Below are 17,317 nucleotides of genomic sequence, written 5' to 3'. Positions count from 1 at the left end.
CTGAGAACAAGCTTGAAAGACTGTGGTCAGTACAGAAGAGCCCTTGAGTATACAGTATAGCAGACTAGAAGGGAAAACTTACCTGATCCTACTTTGTGAGATGTATCTTACGCTGCACAATCTAACATACAACATTTTTACATAAGTGTTCACTGTTTTATTCACAACATAATGTGGAAATTGCTTAGGAAGTCAACCTTTCTCAGTGACCTTTGAGAACTTATTAGCGATTTATAGAAATTTAAAATATTTTGAAGACATAATATTCCAAGTGAAAGGGTACATGTGTCTTGTGCAACTCAAAAAAAACCCAAACAAACAAAAAACAAACCACCTACTTTTCTTAAATAATGATAAAACTCCAAACTTGATTCTTTTTTTTTTGAATACTAATAATCTCATATTTTTGTCTGATATAAATATGTATTTGTTTTTTAAACAGTTATACTTAACAAAACCTTGAAATTCCGGAGTATTCTGATATTTCTGGGTACTCGAGGTTATAGTGCATGGAGCTCACTTGCTCATCTGGTAGCCAGAATGCTTGCATTTAATTTTGCTATGTGAGGGAGTCCTGGTATAGAAAACCTGTGTACTGCGGGCTATCTGTGGAAAAACTTACTGACTTGAAAAAAATATTACACCTATCTCTGATTCTTATGTTTTGATAGTAATAGATTTAAGTTTTAGGCCTTGAAATGATATACAACTGTGTTAATAACCTCAAATAGAAGAACATTCTGCTTGCTGGAGAAGTAAGCTGTTGGTCTCTTCTCTATTAAGAAAATTTCAGTTTTGAAGCTGTACTTGGAGAGAAATGCTTACTTGATTTGTCATATGTGTCTGTTCCTAGATGAGTTCAAAGAACTGAAAAATAATCAGAGATAGACAAATGTTTGACAAGAAAACCTGAGAATAGCTGGTTCAGATCATAAAATACGTCATTCAATGTGGAAATTAATGGAAGCTTTCAACATCATAGTCTGATTTTTCTTTTTTTTTTCCCTGATCCATGACAATTTAGAAAAACAAGGAATGAAGCTATGGTTATTTAAGTCATTAAAGAATTACTTAAATTCTGGGTTTCTGGATATTAAAACTGGGTAAGATCTGAGCTGGATAATCCAGCTTGTAGTTTGGAAACTAGATTTAGAAAAAAAAAAAAAAAAATATCTTGCCTCAGAAGAATTATTTCCTTTTTTTTTTTTATTTCCTAACCCTGATTTATTTCTGTTTGGTTTATTGTTATAGGAAAATGAACATTTGAAGAAATTTCAGGTGACATGGGAATTGCACAATAAGCATCTGTTTGAAAATCTAGTATTTTCTGAGCCACTCTTGCAGAACAGCTTGCCAACATTGGTGTCACAGCTAAGGTAAGTTTAACTTTTCTTTTGTGATTTAAAGAAGAAATGAAAACTCATATTTGCAATCACAGCATGTAAAAAAAAAAACTTATATTCTGCTTCTACAATTTAATAGGTAAAAATCCTTGTTGATCTATGTTGAAAACAGTGTTCCTGATCAAGCAGGCTGCTGTCATAACTTGCTTGTCAGAAGAATTACTACCCTAATCTGCTTACTTGTAGGTTACCTAGTAAAATGACAGCATCCTATGAAAATGCTGATGGTATGACTGAACGGTACTGTTTTCACTTGTCATCAGGCATTGCTGCTGTCTTTACAGCTCTATAAGTGAATTAAAGCCTCAACGCCTTCACGCTTCCCACAGTGCACAAATGACTTAATTAGGAGTTTTAAGCAATCTTTTCATTGGAAAAAGCAAAAGAAACAATCTTTTGCTCTGTGCTTGTAAGTCTGATGGCATATTGCATTTCCTGGGGCTTTAGAATGTATATTTTGTTAGCAAGGTTGCTCTACTTGTAATTGTGTATCTGTGAAGTGTTTGGATTTTTTAGGGAAGAGGTATTAATTAATAGAATATTTTTTTTTTTTATCCTAAGTCTGAACACTTCAAAAATACAGTCATGGATGGTTTGTGTTGATCTTTCAATTTCGTTTCTGATAGAGACACTTATGCTCTGTGTGCATGTGTTTTAAAGATACTGGCTTGGGTATTTTTCCATGGTACAAGAGCAGTTTGCCTCAGTCTGTCACAAGAGATGTTGCTCTCAGTGAATAAAGAAATTTCTGATGAGTTCTTTTCCTAGTTGATACTAGGAAGAAAAGCAAGAAAGCTTAATTGTTACTGGACTCCACAGGAAATCAAAGGTTGTTCAGAATAACTTGTCTAATTGATTTACATTAAACTTTAGAGTTGGTACTGAAAGGTTTTTTTGGTGGTGTGGTTTTGTTTTTTTTTTTTCCCCTCCCTTCCTTTTTTTCTTCCCTTCCCCACCCTCCCTCCTGCCCCAGGCAGGTAATTCTGTTGCCATCTTCAATAGCATGTGGTTCAATCACACGTTTGCCCAGTGATCTGTGTTGGACTTTCCAGTATCACTGTCACTGACACTGTGTCCCTTAGTCATCTCTTTGCTTTCTAACAAGACTTCTCTGCATGTCTTACTCCAGCAATCCTGGCTGTATCAAGACTGTTGGTTTATATTGCCATAATCTGAAGAGCTGAAAATGATCTTAGTGAAGCTTATGGTCATTTCTTAACAAAATCATTTGATTGTTTTCATTTACCTGTGGTTCTTAAGTGCTGCTGCAATGAAAGCCTGAGCAACAGAAGGTGTTTGTCTGCAGAACTTCACTGTAGTGACAGCTACCTCCAGAGCTTAAACATGATCAAGTCAGAATCTGTTCCTGGAGGAATTTCTTTTGCAGTACATCTGTTTTTGCTAGGTAGATATAAGGGTGTTTCACATAAACTGTGGTTTTGCCTAAATTGATTCACGTGAGTGTTTTTGAAAGGAGAGGTTCAGCACAAGCTTTCTGTTCCATGGTTTCTAGTTTTATATAGTGTGTCTTGGTTTTCTTTGGTAAACATCAGAACATCGATTATGTCTGTTTTCATGGACTCCCAGGATTTTACTCCTGAGTTCTCTGGGTCTTGAGGTGACAGAATTAGGTGGCCTTCCCTGAGAAATTTTTCTGGAGGATAATCTACCTTACATGGGAAATTGGTGGAGGCCTCACATAGAAATGCAGGGATTAACCTAGTCCCCTCATAATTTGGTCAGTGGAGAATCATTTGTGTGCAGTAGAGAAATTGTTGCCAGAGTTTCTTTACAAAAGAGCGTTGGCCTCATTGTTTTCTCTTCCTGAAGCAGAACTGTGAAATGGCATTTTGGCATCTCAGCTTCATTTTGGATTTTTGGATGTTTACCCTTTCTCTCATCCTGTATTTAAATCACTAAATCTTTTGTATATTTCTGTCTGTTTCAAAATATTTAGTTGGTGTCCTGTGATTAGTTCCAAGGATGCCTATCACTTAGGGAGGTCTAAACATAGCAGTCTTGTGGGGATGGAGGTTACTAGCTGATAGGCGATCAGCTGTGTCAGTATTTCACAGGACTAGGCATCTACCCAGGGTCTTAATGCGTTGTATCTTGTTCTGCTACTTGGTCAACATCTCTGGTTTGTTTAGGAGGCACGCTCAGTCGTACCATCCTCAGACCAGCTGTAAGAGCTGTCTATATGCTTATCAAGCATTAATCGGGAGGGCTTTTAGATCAGACACAGCATTTTATAAGGCTGTATTTTCATAATCAGTATTTAAGGAAATCCAGTCCATTCATAGGTGAGTGACTAGTACTTCGTGATGAAGGTGTCTATATGAAAGGTTTCTTAGAGGTTAAATGTCTGTCTTGGTTTAAGATGCTTTTGATTACATGCAGCCACTGACACACCTCCTGCACTTAACAGACTGCTTTATTGGGGTTTGGTAATCAAGTAACTAACTGATACTTGGGGCTTTCCTGTCCTAGGACTTTTGTGTCCTCTTTGCTTTCCCTCTCTGGGGTGGGGCAGTGTTCAGGGTGTATGCACAGCTTCCGTTAAATGCCGTTGGCCAAAAAATTCTGGTTTCCTGATCAAGATACGCAGACATACAGAAGGATCTATGTCATCAGGCATGCCTTGGAAGATTCAGTTACTGTAAAGTGAACAATTCTTGTTAATTTTTATGTATGTGTGATGGTTTTCATTATCTTTTTTTGCTGCAGTCCAGGAGTATATCCACTTCTGTTTACAGAACTGAAGTATTACCTAGATTGTTCCTTTATACTTGCCTTGGAGGATGAAAGTATATTTATTAGTAGCATGTTAACCTTTACTCACAAGTCACAAGAAAAATAGAAAGTGTAAATGCTGCTGCATTACTAATCTAAATTTTTAAAAACTAAGTTATTTTGCTTCTCACTGAGTGCTACTCAGAGGCAGTTATGAGAACAAATTCTGACTTCTGTGCAGTAGGGGTCAGAATTTTGCATAATTGCATAATACCAGATACACAGTCTTCAAGAATAATAGTACATCATGATCTAGTAACAGGAATTGACGGTGTTTACACTGATAGTGGGAAGTTGTTGTATCCTAAAGTCATCGTATCCTTTTAAACAGCTTTTTGTACTCTGCCGAGCACGGACTTCCCAAGTTTTTAGTGTGCGGAATTGCTTATGCTCCCTTCTAAAGTGATTGTGTTGCAGGTTCTGGGCAAAACCAACAAAATAAAACAAACGAATTTATTGGCAAAGTCATGCTGACAGCTGTAGTTTAATGCTTACTGAGTTGTTTGTTTGCTCTGCTCTTCATTATACTTAATTGCCACATTAAAATTAAGGGCTTGGTTCTTTGCCGTATGGTAGGCAGGATTATGTCGTTCTTAGCCTGGGTTAGCATCCCATTGTGATGGAAATCTATAACAAACCTCCCTGAAATACTGGAACTGGACAAGTTTTGAGATGCTTGAATTTTGTTTTTTGGTGCTGACTTTGATTTACCATACAACCTCTGTGCCTAATTAACTACCAACCAGTTTCCTCTTAATTACTGAGTAGGATAAATGTTGAAAAACTTCAGTTTATTTATGTCAATTTACAGGTCGTTACAACTCAGTGTGTTTTAAATGCACATTATCAACTAGAATTTTGTTTTGTAATTTATTTTTGAAGTCGATTTCAGGAGTATTCTTATTTACTTAAGAATCATTGTGGTGATTTAGATTTTAAAAGGAATTTGCTGTACAAAAATGTAGTAGTAGAAAGGGATGTAAATCTGTATCCTGTTCCTGGGGCTCCTTACAGAGACAGTCATCAGTGAACAGCATAAGCACATTTTGAACTTGATGCCCCTCAAGTGATAGTAAATAACAGCATACAACCAAATTATCTCACTTGCCTCATTCTACAGCACTTTTCCCAGCTGGAACTCCAACTTGTCTAGTAATCTTTTTAGCATTGATCATGAGAGTTCTGATTAACAAGCTTCTCAGTTTATTTTTACTACGTAGCTCTTCGGTAAATAGTCAACATGTATATTTAGCCCGTAGAATTTGGAAGGATAAATATATCGAGCAACAAAACTTGAATAAATACGGCTCAGTAAGTTTGACATCTGGTTGCTCATGGGAAGGAGGCTCTAGAAATGTTGCACTTCCCACATTCTTGCTATTGTTGGTTACAGAACATTGGAACAAGCAGTTTTTGGGTATTTTTTGAAAAATGACTAAAAATACTCAGTTTTGGGATACAAGCAGCTGTGTGGGGCTGGATGTATCAATAACTGCACTTTAACAGTTTTTTTTTTTTTTGACTGGCAGAAAAAACTGTGAGTTTCCAGTGAAATGTCTCTTCTATAACAAGTGCTGTTTGAACTTTCAGGCTTGGAACAACACACGATTCCTGTAGTGAAGATATGTATAGTACCTTGCTACAAAGGTATCATCAGCTGGAACAGGAAATGGGTCAAGTTGCTGAAGCATGGCTTGAATGCCAGAAAAGAATAGATGATTATGTTGATGAACAGGTAAGAATCGTATAAACAGTCTCAAGACTCATTGTGAAGGGAGCAGTCCATGCAAGGCTGTGCCTCTAGTGAAGAATTTCCTTGGTATTTTTATCTACAGTTTTGAAACAAAAAAAAAAATGTAGCTTTTTTCATTGATATCAATCTTTCGGAAGAGAAAAAGGTCACTAAGATACCAAGATGTAATGGTGACTGTACAGAAACATCTTCAAATTGTTGAAACAAGTTGTTGTGCCATTGTTTAGAGATGATCTTTGAACGTTTTTTAGTTACTTAAGCCTGTAAATTACCTATAGCACAGTAATCTGAACCTTTCTCTTATAGATGTCGCTAGGAAAAGAGAAAAAACTCAAACCCACTCCACAAAACCCCCTGAGCATCCAAAATAATAATTGCACTAAATGAAATTTGGAGGAAGGGATTGCTTTTAAAAACAACTGCATGTTGCATAGTGTGATTATGACCTTTGTACAGCTGTCAAAATCAGAACTCCAGAGTCTCACTACATAAATATTTGAGACCTCGGAAGTTATCCTTTATTAATTAAGTATATGTTCTGACAGCTTATTCTTCTGAGTTTGTACTGGATTTCAGAAAATAATTACATTGTGCTGACTCCTACACTGTCAAGAGCTTAATTTTCAGAAAAATAGCTGTTTATTTTGCAAGTGATTGTTTATACTCTCCCAAAATTGCTCATTTGCTTTTTGTCTCACATTCAAAGAACTTGAATTTTTCTGAAATACCTCAGGATAAGGCTTTGAATACTCTTTAGTTCAACATTAAGTATACTGAAAAAAAGAATATGTCTTGAAATAATTGACGATACAGAATTTTGTAGAACTTTTATTGTATTTTGAAGTTTTCTAAGCATTAGGAATATGGCAATCCAGTTTGAGCTATATTAATGCTATGTTACTCCTGTAGATAACAAACTTATTTTAAAGTCTTACACTATATTGTAAACGTCCTTTAGAAGCACCTATCCCTCTGATGAAGATTTAAGTAAACATTTACTATTAATTCCAGTACATTCAAGATGGAGATAGGACATAACAAATTTTATTTTATATTTGTTCTGTATTTGGGGTCTGCATCTGTGAGCTGTCGGTTAAAGTTTTTTCTTGGTCTGACTGCTTTTGTGCACCTAAATATTTGATGGCAGCTCAGTAAAATTTCATCATCTCGCATTTGTGCTACTAGAAGTCATTTTCCCCATGGTGTCACAGTGTTGTGGCTGTCTGATACTACCTCTCCAGTAAGAAAGGGAGCCCAGTTCACTTCTCATCATTCACTTTTTTGTTTCAAAAGATATAATTTCTGTAGAATCACATCCATATCAGACTTCTGACTGGTTGATCTGCAGCACTTCAAAATCAACTCCCAACTGTATTTCTCAGTCTCAAGTGACCATGCAGCTGTCTGCACAAGTACTGTCTTACAGTATTTTATTTGTCTGCTCAGTGAAGCCTGTATCATGATGCAAACAGAAACCCTTCTCCCATTTAGAGAAACTTAATACGATGACTTCTTATTTCCTAATGACCAAAAAAACCTGTGTAGGGGAAACAATTCTGGAACTTAAACCATCAAATTTTAAAGGAGATATTATATTTATATGGAGAAGACATTTTCACAGTTGCATCTTAAACCCTGTGTTGGTGATAACCTGTGTTTATCTCTTGGTCAAAAATACGTCATTCAGTATGACCATCTTACCTGAATTTGCAGTGATATTTTTGTCAACAAGGTAGAAATCAGAAAGCTTGGCTACTATGGAAACTGTGAATCTTGACAGTGAATGCATGTCCATTACTTGGCTGCCTCTTGGCTTAACAAAACTGTGAGGTTTTATTGCTAGTGTATCAAAGGTTAGAACACACAGACCACCACAGAGGAGAACTTAAGAATGGTCCTTCTTTACCTGCTGTGGAACTATACCCAACATTTTAGATAGGGCATCAGCAGAGATAATTAATTTGCCTCCCCTATGGTATGTTATGTTACTTGTTCTTGAAAAAAAAGTGAATGGCTTTTGCACACAATACAAATAGTACGTTTTTTAAAAAGACTATGTAAGACAGCTGTGTCACGCACTGATGTGTAACTTAATACACTCCTATACCTCATGTGTGTGCTGTAATAAACTTTAGAATAAGGATTCATTCATGTCAGCACCTATATTCATCACATGTTAAATCCAAGGAATATGTTTAGGCCATCTGGAATACAGGAGAGTTAAAATGTATGCAGCCTGTACCTCCCGGTGCTGTTTTTCTTATCAGATTTAGACTACATTCAACTGGGGAGATCTTAAATATATCTGGATCATTCCTATAAGTAATGGCTAGATAGTTATGCATACTTTGGGTGGAAGTGTTTCCTTTTTTCACTGCTGGCTCCCACAGAAGAAAGGAATATAGGAATGCCTTTGCCCAGCTCCACAAAAGCACTTGGAAAGCTTTTTGCTGGTCTCTTCATATTTGAGTGCGATTTTTTTTTTTTTTTTGACAGTCCTAGTCAACATAATAGTATTGTACAGACATATTTTTTTTTGTCTTTATGGTGGTTGTGTAAATAACTGAAATGCTCACTGGTTTTGGTGCTGAGAGTTTGTGATAAGAGGAATTATTTTTATTATTTCTAGTGAAACAAGATAAAAAAATAGACTAGATTCACAGGCAGAATTTGGGATGCTCAAATGTGCTATAAGCATTTGATACAGAGTTGAAAATTTGGAAGCAACAAGCCTCCTGTGATGTATGAGTGAATACCAGAATTCTCCCAGATGATCTAGTGGTGTGTGTCAGTTCTGACCAAACTGCTGGGTTTGTTTCATGATTATTTCAGAATGGAAAAAAACTTCTTCACCTGCCTGTGTCACTTTGCTGTGTCTTGTCTGATAGATCTCAAATACTTTTTAGCCTCAAATAAACAGAGCGGAAGGCACAAGGTGGTGGTGTGCCTCTCTTTTCCATTGGGCAGCAGTGGCAGCATATTCGTTGCAGATGTGCGAGACTGAAATGTAAATTTTTCCTTCTGATGCCATTTGAATTTATCTCCCACTCCCTAGCAGAATTCTTGGGTATGAATCATGTGGTCTGTATTGCAGCTACTTTACTCTGCTGAAATAATATTCACTGGGGAAAAGAAAGAGGGGAGAGAAGTGATTTCCTATTATTTATGGAATTAATAACTTAAGATACTTGCAGACATGGGATATTGAAAGGCCTGCAAAGTTGAAAGTAGGAAAACTTTGGCTTCAGCCTCTGTTCCCGTTAATACTCAAGAGTACCAAGACTTAAACCATTTTGTTTTCCGTTATGGTTTCTTGGCAGGCTTGAGTAGGCAGCTCCCAGTTAATGCACTGGCTGTTTTAAACTTCATTCTTTGGCATTAAAGTCTTCTCTTGTAATGTATAGCAAATGTAAGTGCTTGTCTTTGAGGATTCAACTAGGTGGAAGGGCACCTAAACCGGTGAGTGTTGTTGTGTTTAAATATAGCTCAAGGGTGCTTGGAAGCTGATAGTACAGCCAGGATGGAATTTCTGATGCTCTTGGCTTGCAGGCTCTGCAGTACCTTTTAGTGTGTCTAAGAAATGGTACTGATGGTTCAAGAATATTTCATACATGCTATTTTTTTTAAAAAAAGTGTACACATTATAAACTCGTTTTTTGGTGTTAATATAACCTCATGGGAGCAAGGGAAGTAAAAATCCAGAGTAGTAATTAGGATTACGTGCTGCTGATTTGTTTCAGAAATTCATTAGGCAAAACTTTACCACCTGTTACTATTTCAAATCCCCAGCATTGAATTTATTTTCCCAAGGTAAATATTATAATGGCAATACTACACTTAGGTTAATAGTAACACTTCAAACTTTTGATCAAGTATGAATTTCTGCAGGCATACTTTGGAAGGAGAAAAAAGATTGCTAGTGGTATAACCTGCTGGACTTTGGCTCACTAACATAGGTTTATGAAGCAATTTGTTATATTCTATAATGTGATAGTTTGTTGTGTTTTTTTTTAATTGATTAGATAAATTAAAAAAAAAAAAAAAGAACTGTAAGGGGTAACCTAGACAGTTGTTTTTCCTCATTGATGAACTAGTGCTCTTAAAATGCCGTAAGGTACAACAGGAGAAGCTTTATTGTGTTTTGCTGTGTTTAAAGTTCATGGAATCTTTTGTGTTTTATCACAGTGAATTTATTTACTAAAGCAGAAAAGTATTGTTTACGTACAAAAAGTTAGGGGCTCTCTGCATTTACGGTGATGAGATTCAGGGATGAGTAATTATAAAATATTTGTTCAGGCTTAGATAAGTCATGGACATGAAGTACATTGAGGAATAAAAGTAGTAAATAGTGTTAGTCTAAGTCACTGCTTAATTTTCTTTACTCTTCTAGTTTTTTGTTTGTTTGTTTGTTTTTTTACTTTTTGATTGGATAGTTAGTCCCACACGTGGTACATCAGAGTTTGCACTTGAGCCTGTGTTGCGGCCTTGCTGACAATCCTATATCTCTAGATTTTTTTCTCATGGATTTTAGTGAATCTGACATGTTGAGGATTTAATGCCAGTCACATTTTCTTGAAAATGCTGTGAAAATATTTAATGAAAAGAAATGTTAACCTAAGGAGTAATAGAGGAAAAATCAGACTGAAAAACAGTGTAAATTAGTAAAAAAACCTTATGTTTAAGTGACTCAAATCAGATGATTAGCAAATAAAATACGCTTTGTATTGACTTAAAAATAGTATAGACAAACTAATTTTAATGAAATTGATAGACCATTTGATTGCAGCATAGGATTTCTATGATTGAATCAATGAGTTTTCCTTAAATTCTGTTTTAGATGGCAATGAAAACAAAGCAACGCATGCTAAAGGAAGACTGGGAATTTTTTAAACAGAGGCGTTTTATGGAAGAGCAGGTAGGATTTTTTTTTTTTTTATACTATGCTAAGTTATACCAATGCTTTATGTATATTTGTAAGATGCAAGGGTATGAGTGTAGTATATTGTACTAGTTCTACATGATCTAATTCTGGAACTATGCCAGGCATGAACTTTGGTCAGCTAAAAGACACAAAAGCAAGATCCAAGAAGAATGTGTAAAAGTATGTAATCTCAGTTACTGCAAGGTAAAAATATAAGTACGGTAGTCTTAGGATTGAATATCAGGTGTTAAAATTCTTTATACAGTAAAAGGGAAATTTTTGATGCCTTAGAGTGTGATCCAAAACAGCCAGTACATTGAGAGTGGAGCTGCTTTGACATACATGATAGGGAATATTGTGTTAAAGGGTTTAACAAATTCCCTTGTGTGTGCAGAGCTGGAGAGTGTAAGCCATGGTAGCAGGGCAGATGACTGCGTCTTTTATGAGCCAGGAGATAGCTCCTATGTCTGTTTTATGGGGAAAAGGCTGAGCAAAACTCTCTGCCTTTTTTTTAAGCTACAGCCAGAGAGGGGGCAGTAGAAGTTCCTACCTTATAAAACTCTCTACTCTTTGAAACAGGCTACTCTCTTCTGTAGCCTAGAAGTGTTGAAGTATATATCATGTCTTCTGTAGGAGTGCAGAGTGACTTGGCAAGAGTCAAGACTGGGTAGGGAACGTCCCCATTCCTGTACCACTGTGGAGAAACAAATGCTAGTCATGAGCCAGAGAAAGAGAGAGTATGACAGTACATTTTAATAAACTTAAGCTTAAATTGGCAATGTCTCAAAGCAGTTATCAGTAAGTACTTTTTCCTACAAGGAACATAAGCCTGTGTTAACCATGTCTTTAGAACATCTGGTAAACAGGGCTCCTCAGAGGACTTGAGGAAGAATCCTCTTTCTCCTTGATCCTAATTGGACTTAAGTGAGCTGTAAGCCCATGGCTGCTTAGGTAAGGATCAGATCTGGGCATCTACAGAAGTGGAAGTTTAGAGGCACATCCTTGTTTAACCTAAGGTTTGTAGGTATATAATGGAGTCGGGTGTTTTAGGATTATGCCTCTGCCAGGTGAATGTTATTTGGGTTGTATTTTTTCACTAATGCAGTGAAGTCCTGTTTTGGGCAGCTACTTTATTCCTTGAATCTATCTCATTGTGGCTACAGAATTAGTCCTAATTCTTTTTTTGCAAGCTAAGGGTGAGTTCGCATTCTTTTTCAATGTGTCAGCAGTGTCCTTTTGTGCATACCATGAAACAAGACAAGAACTGCCCAAGTTCAAACTGCGTAGCAGAAATACCATGCAAGATACACGTACAAATACATCGAGGAGATGGACTTGGCCACTTTACTGTTTCATAGTAGAAGCATACTTTCTATGAAGAGTTTCAGTGCCAAATGTTTGCTGTTTGTATTTTTGAACTTCCTTTTTTCACTCATGATCAAAACAGCACCTTCATGAACATATTCTGAATGGTCTTTTAAAATATTTTACCCAAAGAACCCTTTTTGATTATATGATTTGTTAATCGTGATGTGCCATTGAATTGTTAATGGTAAGACTTGCACTACTAAAACACTGCCTTTATAATTTACTTCAGCTTAATAACAAGAAAGCACTAGCTGGGGAGAACAACTTCACAGACACAATGAGACACATGCTGTCATCACGTTTGAGCATGCCTGACTGTCCCAACTGTAATTATAGAAGAAGGTGAGCTGATGTTTTTAATATGAAATAATAATAAATTAATAATTTCTTGTTTGAGGAAAAAGGAAATACATTATTGGAACAAAGTGTGGTTACTTTAAATGAATGTTACTTTTAAAAAGTCTTAAAAGTCTGTAATCTTAATTTTTTAACAGATGTACTTGTGATGACTGCAGCCTTTCACACATTTTAACATGTGGCATCATGGATTCTCCTATAACGGATGATATCCACATTAACCAGTTACCACTACAAATTGATTCTGCTCCAGATTATCTGTCTGAGATCCGCCCACCCAGTATGTCTTCAGCAAGTTCAGGATCAGGTTCCAGCTCACCTATTACCATTCAGCAACATCCCAGACTGATCCTCACAGATAATGGTTCTGCACCAACTTTGTAAGTTGGGGTTTTTGTTTGTTTTTAAATTTTGTAGTGAATTGAACTTAAGCAGGTAAGTTGCACTGGCTGGCTATTATTATGTAATGCTAGTTTTAACTCAGAAAATTTTGTAATACTGGTACTGGATTCAGCAGATCACAACTCCAATGCTGTATGTTATGCAAACATAAATAAATTTTAAAAATCCTGTAAAGTTCTTAAGTTTCTGAAGATGTTGACTTAACAGTATTGCTAGAAGTCTGTGTAGTGTGTACTTTCCTGCTTTGAGATTACAAGGACATCAGATACCGATTTGCTTTAGAGCATCATTTTAAAATGCCACATTTTCTTAGGCTGAGCAAGGGAATTGATGGTCTTTTCTTTCAGGGGTGGTCATTTCATATGAATCAGTTTAGTTTAAAAAAAGCATTTATTAGGAGGTTTTTAGGGTTGTTGAAGTGGTGTTAACTCCTTGCATAAAAAATTATTGTCCCTATCAGAATTGTCTGCCACCCTCTTTATTTTATTCAGATCACAATGACAGTCAGATCTGAGGTATTAGACTCATGGTAGACTTCTACCCCTTCCATAACTCTGAAGGGTTAAAACTGCTTGGTAGGCTGACTTCTGTATGTAGTTAGGGTACAGCTAACCAGCAGTCTCTTCTGTCATGTGATATTCTAAAGGAGTATTTTTAAAAAACTGATTTCAGTACTGATGGGAATGCTGATGAAATACCTGTTGTCAGTACAGTCAAGGGAATTTGGCATTAGCGTTCGGTGTTAATATGGTGTGATGAATGAGGATGGTGCAGATGTGTGGGATGTTTCTGATGAATATCACTTCACGGAGCTCAATTTCCTTTAAACATTTACCTTGGCATTTACTACCATCAATGGTTTAATCTTGAATACTTGAATCTAACAGTACTTGAGTTTCTGAACCCGTTTGGGGAGCACTTGAAAACAGATTATGTGGCAGTATGTTTAGCTACATATTCTTAAATATGTGGTTTGCTGTTTCTGTAAGCTCTCATTAGTTTTGATGCTGAAATGTCCAAAATTGTTCAATTTGTCTCTTCAGAAGCTAGTTCAGTTGAATTCACGTTTTATTTACTGTATGAAGCCTATTTTTGGGGAAATACCACTGCTCCTTGGGGAAGAGCCATTTTATGTCTCATAATATCTGCTGTATTTTATTTCCTCGTTGCACATTTGAAATATGCCTAATGGTGCCATCATGTAATTAAATTTTGGCACAGTATCTCATGGAATGCAAAAAGATAAAGTGCACAGTTTAAGAGCTCTGGATTGCTGTAGAAACATAAACTAACCAATCTGCAACACTTCTCTGGAGTGGGTAATTAAACGTTCATGTTCTTTTACTAGCTGTCTGTACAGAAAAAATTCTGTTAAGTATTTTAGAGCAGATTCTGAAAAGCACATAGATGTGGGGTTGTCTAGGAGCTAAGTACTATTGAGAAATTTGAGTTTCTGTGATGTATTCAATGTTCCCTACTTACTGTTACTGGTTCGACATTTAATGTATGGAAAAACTTGAATTTTGTATTGTACTGTTTTCCACTTCACACTTTCTGTGAAGGAAATCATTGGCATAATGATTTTTTTATCAAATTAAAGGTCACCAATGTCCTGTCCTTATTAATTTTATAGATTTTTGATCAGAAAACACTAGTGGAAAGATATTTTACACAGAAATAGCAGATAATCTTATTTTTGATCCAGGGTGTTGTTCAGGCATGCAACTACTATACTCAGTAGGATTTTATAGCAGGTTGCTTGATTTTACTTGCTGGAAAAAAAAAAGTTCAATTAAACAACTGGGAAGAGAATCCTTTGACTCTTAATTGGAACACTTGTACAAGTGATGCCGTGAACTTTATTTCATTTTGGTATTCTAGTTGCTTTCACAATAACTGAAGTTACTGAGCACTGTGATTTATCTAAGTCTCCTTTCCCCTCAGTGGTAGTGATGATGAAGATGTTGCGCCATTATCAGCAAAATTTGCTGATATCTACCCGCTGAATAATTACGATGATGCAGAGGTGGTAGCCAACATGAATGGAATTCACAGTGAGCTAAATGGCGGAGGTGAAAACATGGCATTGAAAGACGAGGTACAGCTTCTACAGTGTCATTTCATTTTCTGACAGTTGCATGTGCTCGTTGGAGAAATGCCTGTTCTTCACCTCTATGTTAATGAGTTCATGTTGTCCAGTCTCCTCAGGTGAGCAGTACTAGCAGCAGCTCCTCAGAAGCAGATGATGAAGAAGCAGATGGGGAGAGCAGTGGTGAACCACCAGGGACTCAAAAGGAGGAAATATCTCTAGGAAAAAGGGCATTAAGGAAAGATGAAGCAAAAATGGATAGTCCCCCACCATCTTACCCCAGTCAGCAGGTATAGTAATCTAAAATAAACCCTTTTAGTAAATTAACTTTTGAAATGTGGCTGCTTGAATGATAATACATTTACATCTTAAAATAAATATTTAATTTTTAATATATTAAGTTATCAGGAGGTAGGTATGATACCTAAAATATTTTTCAGCTGATTGTATATTGTCATGGCTTTTATCGTCCTATAGTCAAAACCTGAAATATGTTACATTGGGGGTAGCTTCAGTAAAAGGGGAAAAAAGTTTGTTCCTGCTTGTATGCATGAGAAACAGAAACGAAGAAGCATTTCTACTCGGAAAATGAGCTGAATCTTTGTTAAATGTTAATGTTATTTGAAATTAATTCAGGGCAGGGGGAAATTATGCGAGTACTTAGTTAACAGGCATTTGTTAATATTACATCTGAGCACTGACGTTCCCTGTTGAAACTCTGTAGTTAAGTCCATTGCATGCCTTATGGCATAGGTCTTGGGGTAGTTGATGATTTCATTTTTTAAAATAGTTTAAGATTATTAAGCTATTTATTCTAAGGTCACTAAACCACTCGGAGAACACAGCCTAGGGTCTCTGCTCAGCAGGTAGTGGTGTTTGGTTTAACAGCTGAGCACCAAAGCAAAGCGTCCAGTGGACATGTCTTTGTGACTGTGTGGCTTTTAATCTGAGTTACCCTGCAGCTACAACACGGGCTCACTGCTTTGACAGAGAACATACCAGGTGCTTTTATTGCTTATTGTACAAAAGAATCCACATCGGAGGGGGCACCTTTGAGACCTTAGACAACAGTCAGGTGGGAACTCCCATTAGATGTTCCCCAGTGGTTAGAATGTTTGTAAGGCCTTCCACTGCAAGTGTTTTCTCCTATGTTAAGAGGATTAAGCTACTTTTCAGTAAGTACGCTGAGATTTTTTTCCTGTTTATGACTGACCAATGGCATAATACTTGTATGGACTGAGATCTCTGTCAGACTAGCTTGAAACTGGTGAACAGATTCAGCATTTGTTGTGGAAAATCAAATGAGATTATGTAAATCTACTTGCCTTAGGGAAGCAAAACTAGAATGCAAGATAAAAAGCTAGATTTAACCTGTCTCTTTTTTGTTTTCTTTGAGGAAAAAGTGTGTTCTCAGTATTATTCTGAAGAGCTCTTAATTACTTTTTTTTTTAGTCTGATTTTCTAATTGGAGCTGAGTATCTACCTTGTAACACTGCATTCAAGTGATTGATTTCACTGGTACATTTCATGTACCATATTTGAGATTTTTGGGAGGATCTGTTGGAGTTGTTCATTTGCTCGCTATCTTTATTCCTCAGTAGCCAAAGATTTGTCAGAATTGAATTTTGAGTCTCACCATACTGTTTGCCATCTTTTTTTCCATTTTCATTTGTTAATAGATTAGTATTGGTTTCTTGGTAGTACTAATTTTTTTATTATAAAGGTGGTTTTGGGGGTTTTTTGGGTTTTTTTGGGTTTTTTTTTTTTTTTTTTCTTCCTTCTTGAGTGGAATCTGTGTTTCAGTCTGTGCCCTTTCCCTCTTGTCCTTTCATGGGATACCTCTGAGAGGAGCATGGTCGTGTCCTCTTTACTCTCCTTTTCCCTGTCCAGTCAGGGAACACACCCTGATAAGATCTCTCTGAATTTTCTTTCTTGAGGCTGAACAGTCCCAGTTCTCTCAGTCTCTCCTTGTATGACAGATGCTCCAAGGCCTAATAATCTTTATGCTCCTTCACTGGACTCACTGCCGTATGTCCGTGTCTCTCTTGTACTGGGGAGCCTAGAGCTGGACCCAGCACTCCAGATGTGTCTCGCTGGTGCTGAGCAGAGTGGAAAGATCACCTCCCTTGGCATGCCGGCAGTGCTCTGCCTAATGCAGCTCAGGACTGCTTCCAACTTTATCAGCTAGTCAACCCTCGTTACTACTTTCTACTCATACTGTTTTTCCTTGT

At 36.7% G+C, this 17,317-nt stretch overlaps 1 protein-coding gene across 5 annotated transcripts in view; it reads left to right on the top strand.

Annotated features, from left to right (window-relative positions):
* The window catches only part of FAM193A (family with sequence similarity 193 member A), an 81,744-nt gene that overhangs the window by 43,454 nt on the left and 20,973 nt on the right, over window positions 1–17,317 (top strand). For 4 of the 5 annotated variants that reach the window (XR_015258416.1, XR_015258417.1, XM_086746587.1 and 1 more), the window contains 7 exons: window positions 1,252–1,376; window positions 5,787–5,931; window positions 10,787–10,864; window positions 12,468–12,580; window positions 12,733–12,975; window positions 14,942–15,095; window positions 15,197–15,376. Coding sequence is in view for 3 of the 5 variants with exons in the window: in XM_086746587.1 (XP_086602713.1) it covers window positions 1,252–1,376; window positions 5,787–5,931; window positions 10,787–10,864; window positions 12,468–12,580; window positions 12,733–12,975; window positions 14,942–15,095; window positions 15,197–15,376 (1,038 nt within the window). In the remaining 2 variants the exon portion in view is untranslated. The remainder of the gene's footprint in view (window positions 1–1,251; window positions 1,377–5,786; window positions 5,932–10,786; window positions 10,865–12,467; window positions 12,581–12,732; window positions 12,976–14,941; window positions 15,096–15,196; window positions 15,377–17,317) is intronic. The other variant, XM_086746588.1, reaches the window with a different exon arrangement.

This window comes from Chlamydotis macqueenii, chromosome 4 (assembly GCF_036417535.1).
Source record: "Chlamydotis macqueenii isolate bChlMac1 chromosome 4, bChlMac1.mat, whole genome shotgun sequence".
Classification (NCBI taxonomy): Eukaryota; Metazoa; Chordata; class Aves; order Otidiformes; family Otididae; genus Chlamydotis; species Chlamydotis macqueenii.
This window is presented reverse-complemented; position numbering and strand designations above follow the sequence as displayed.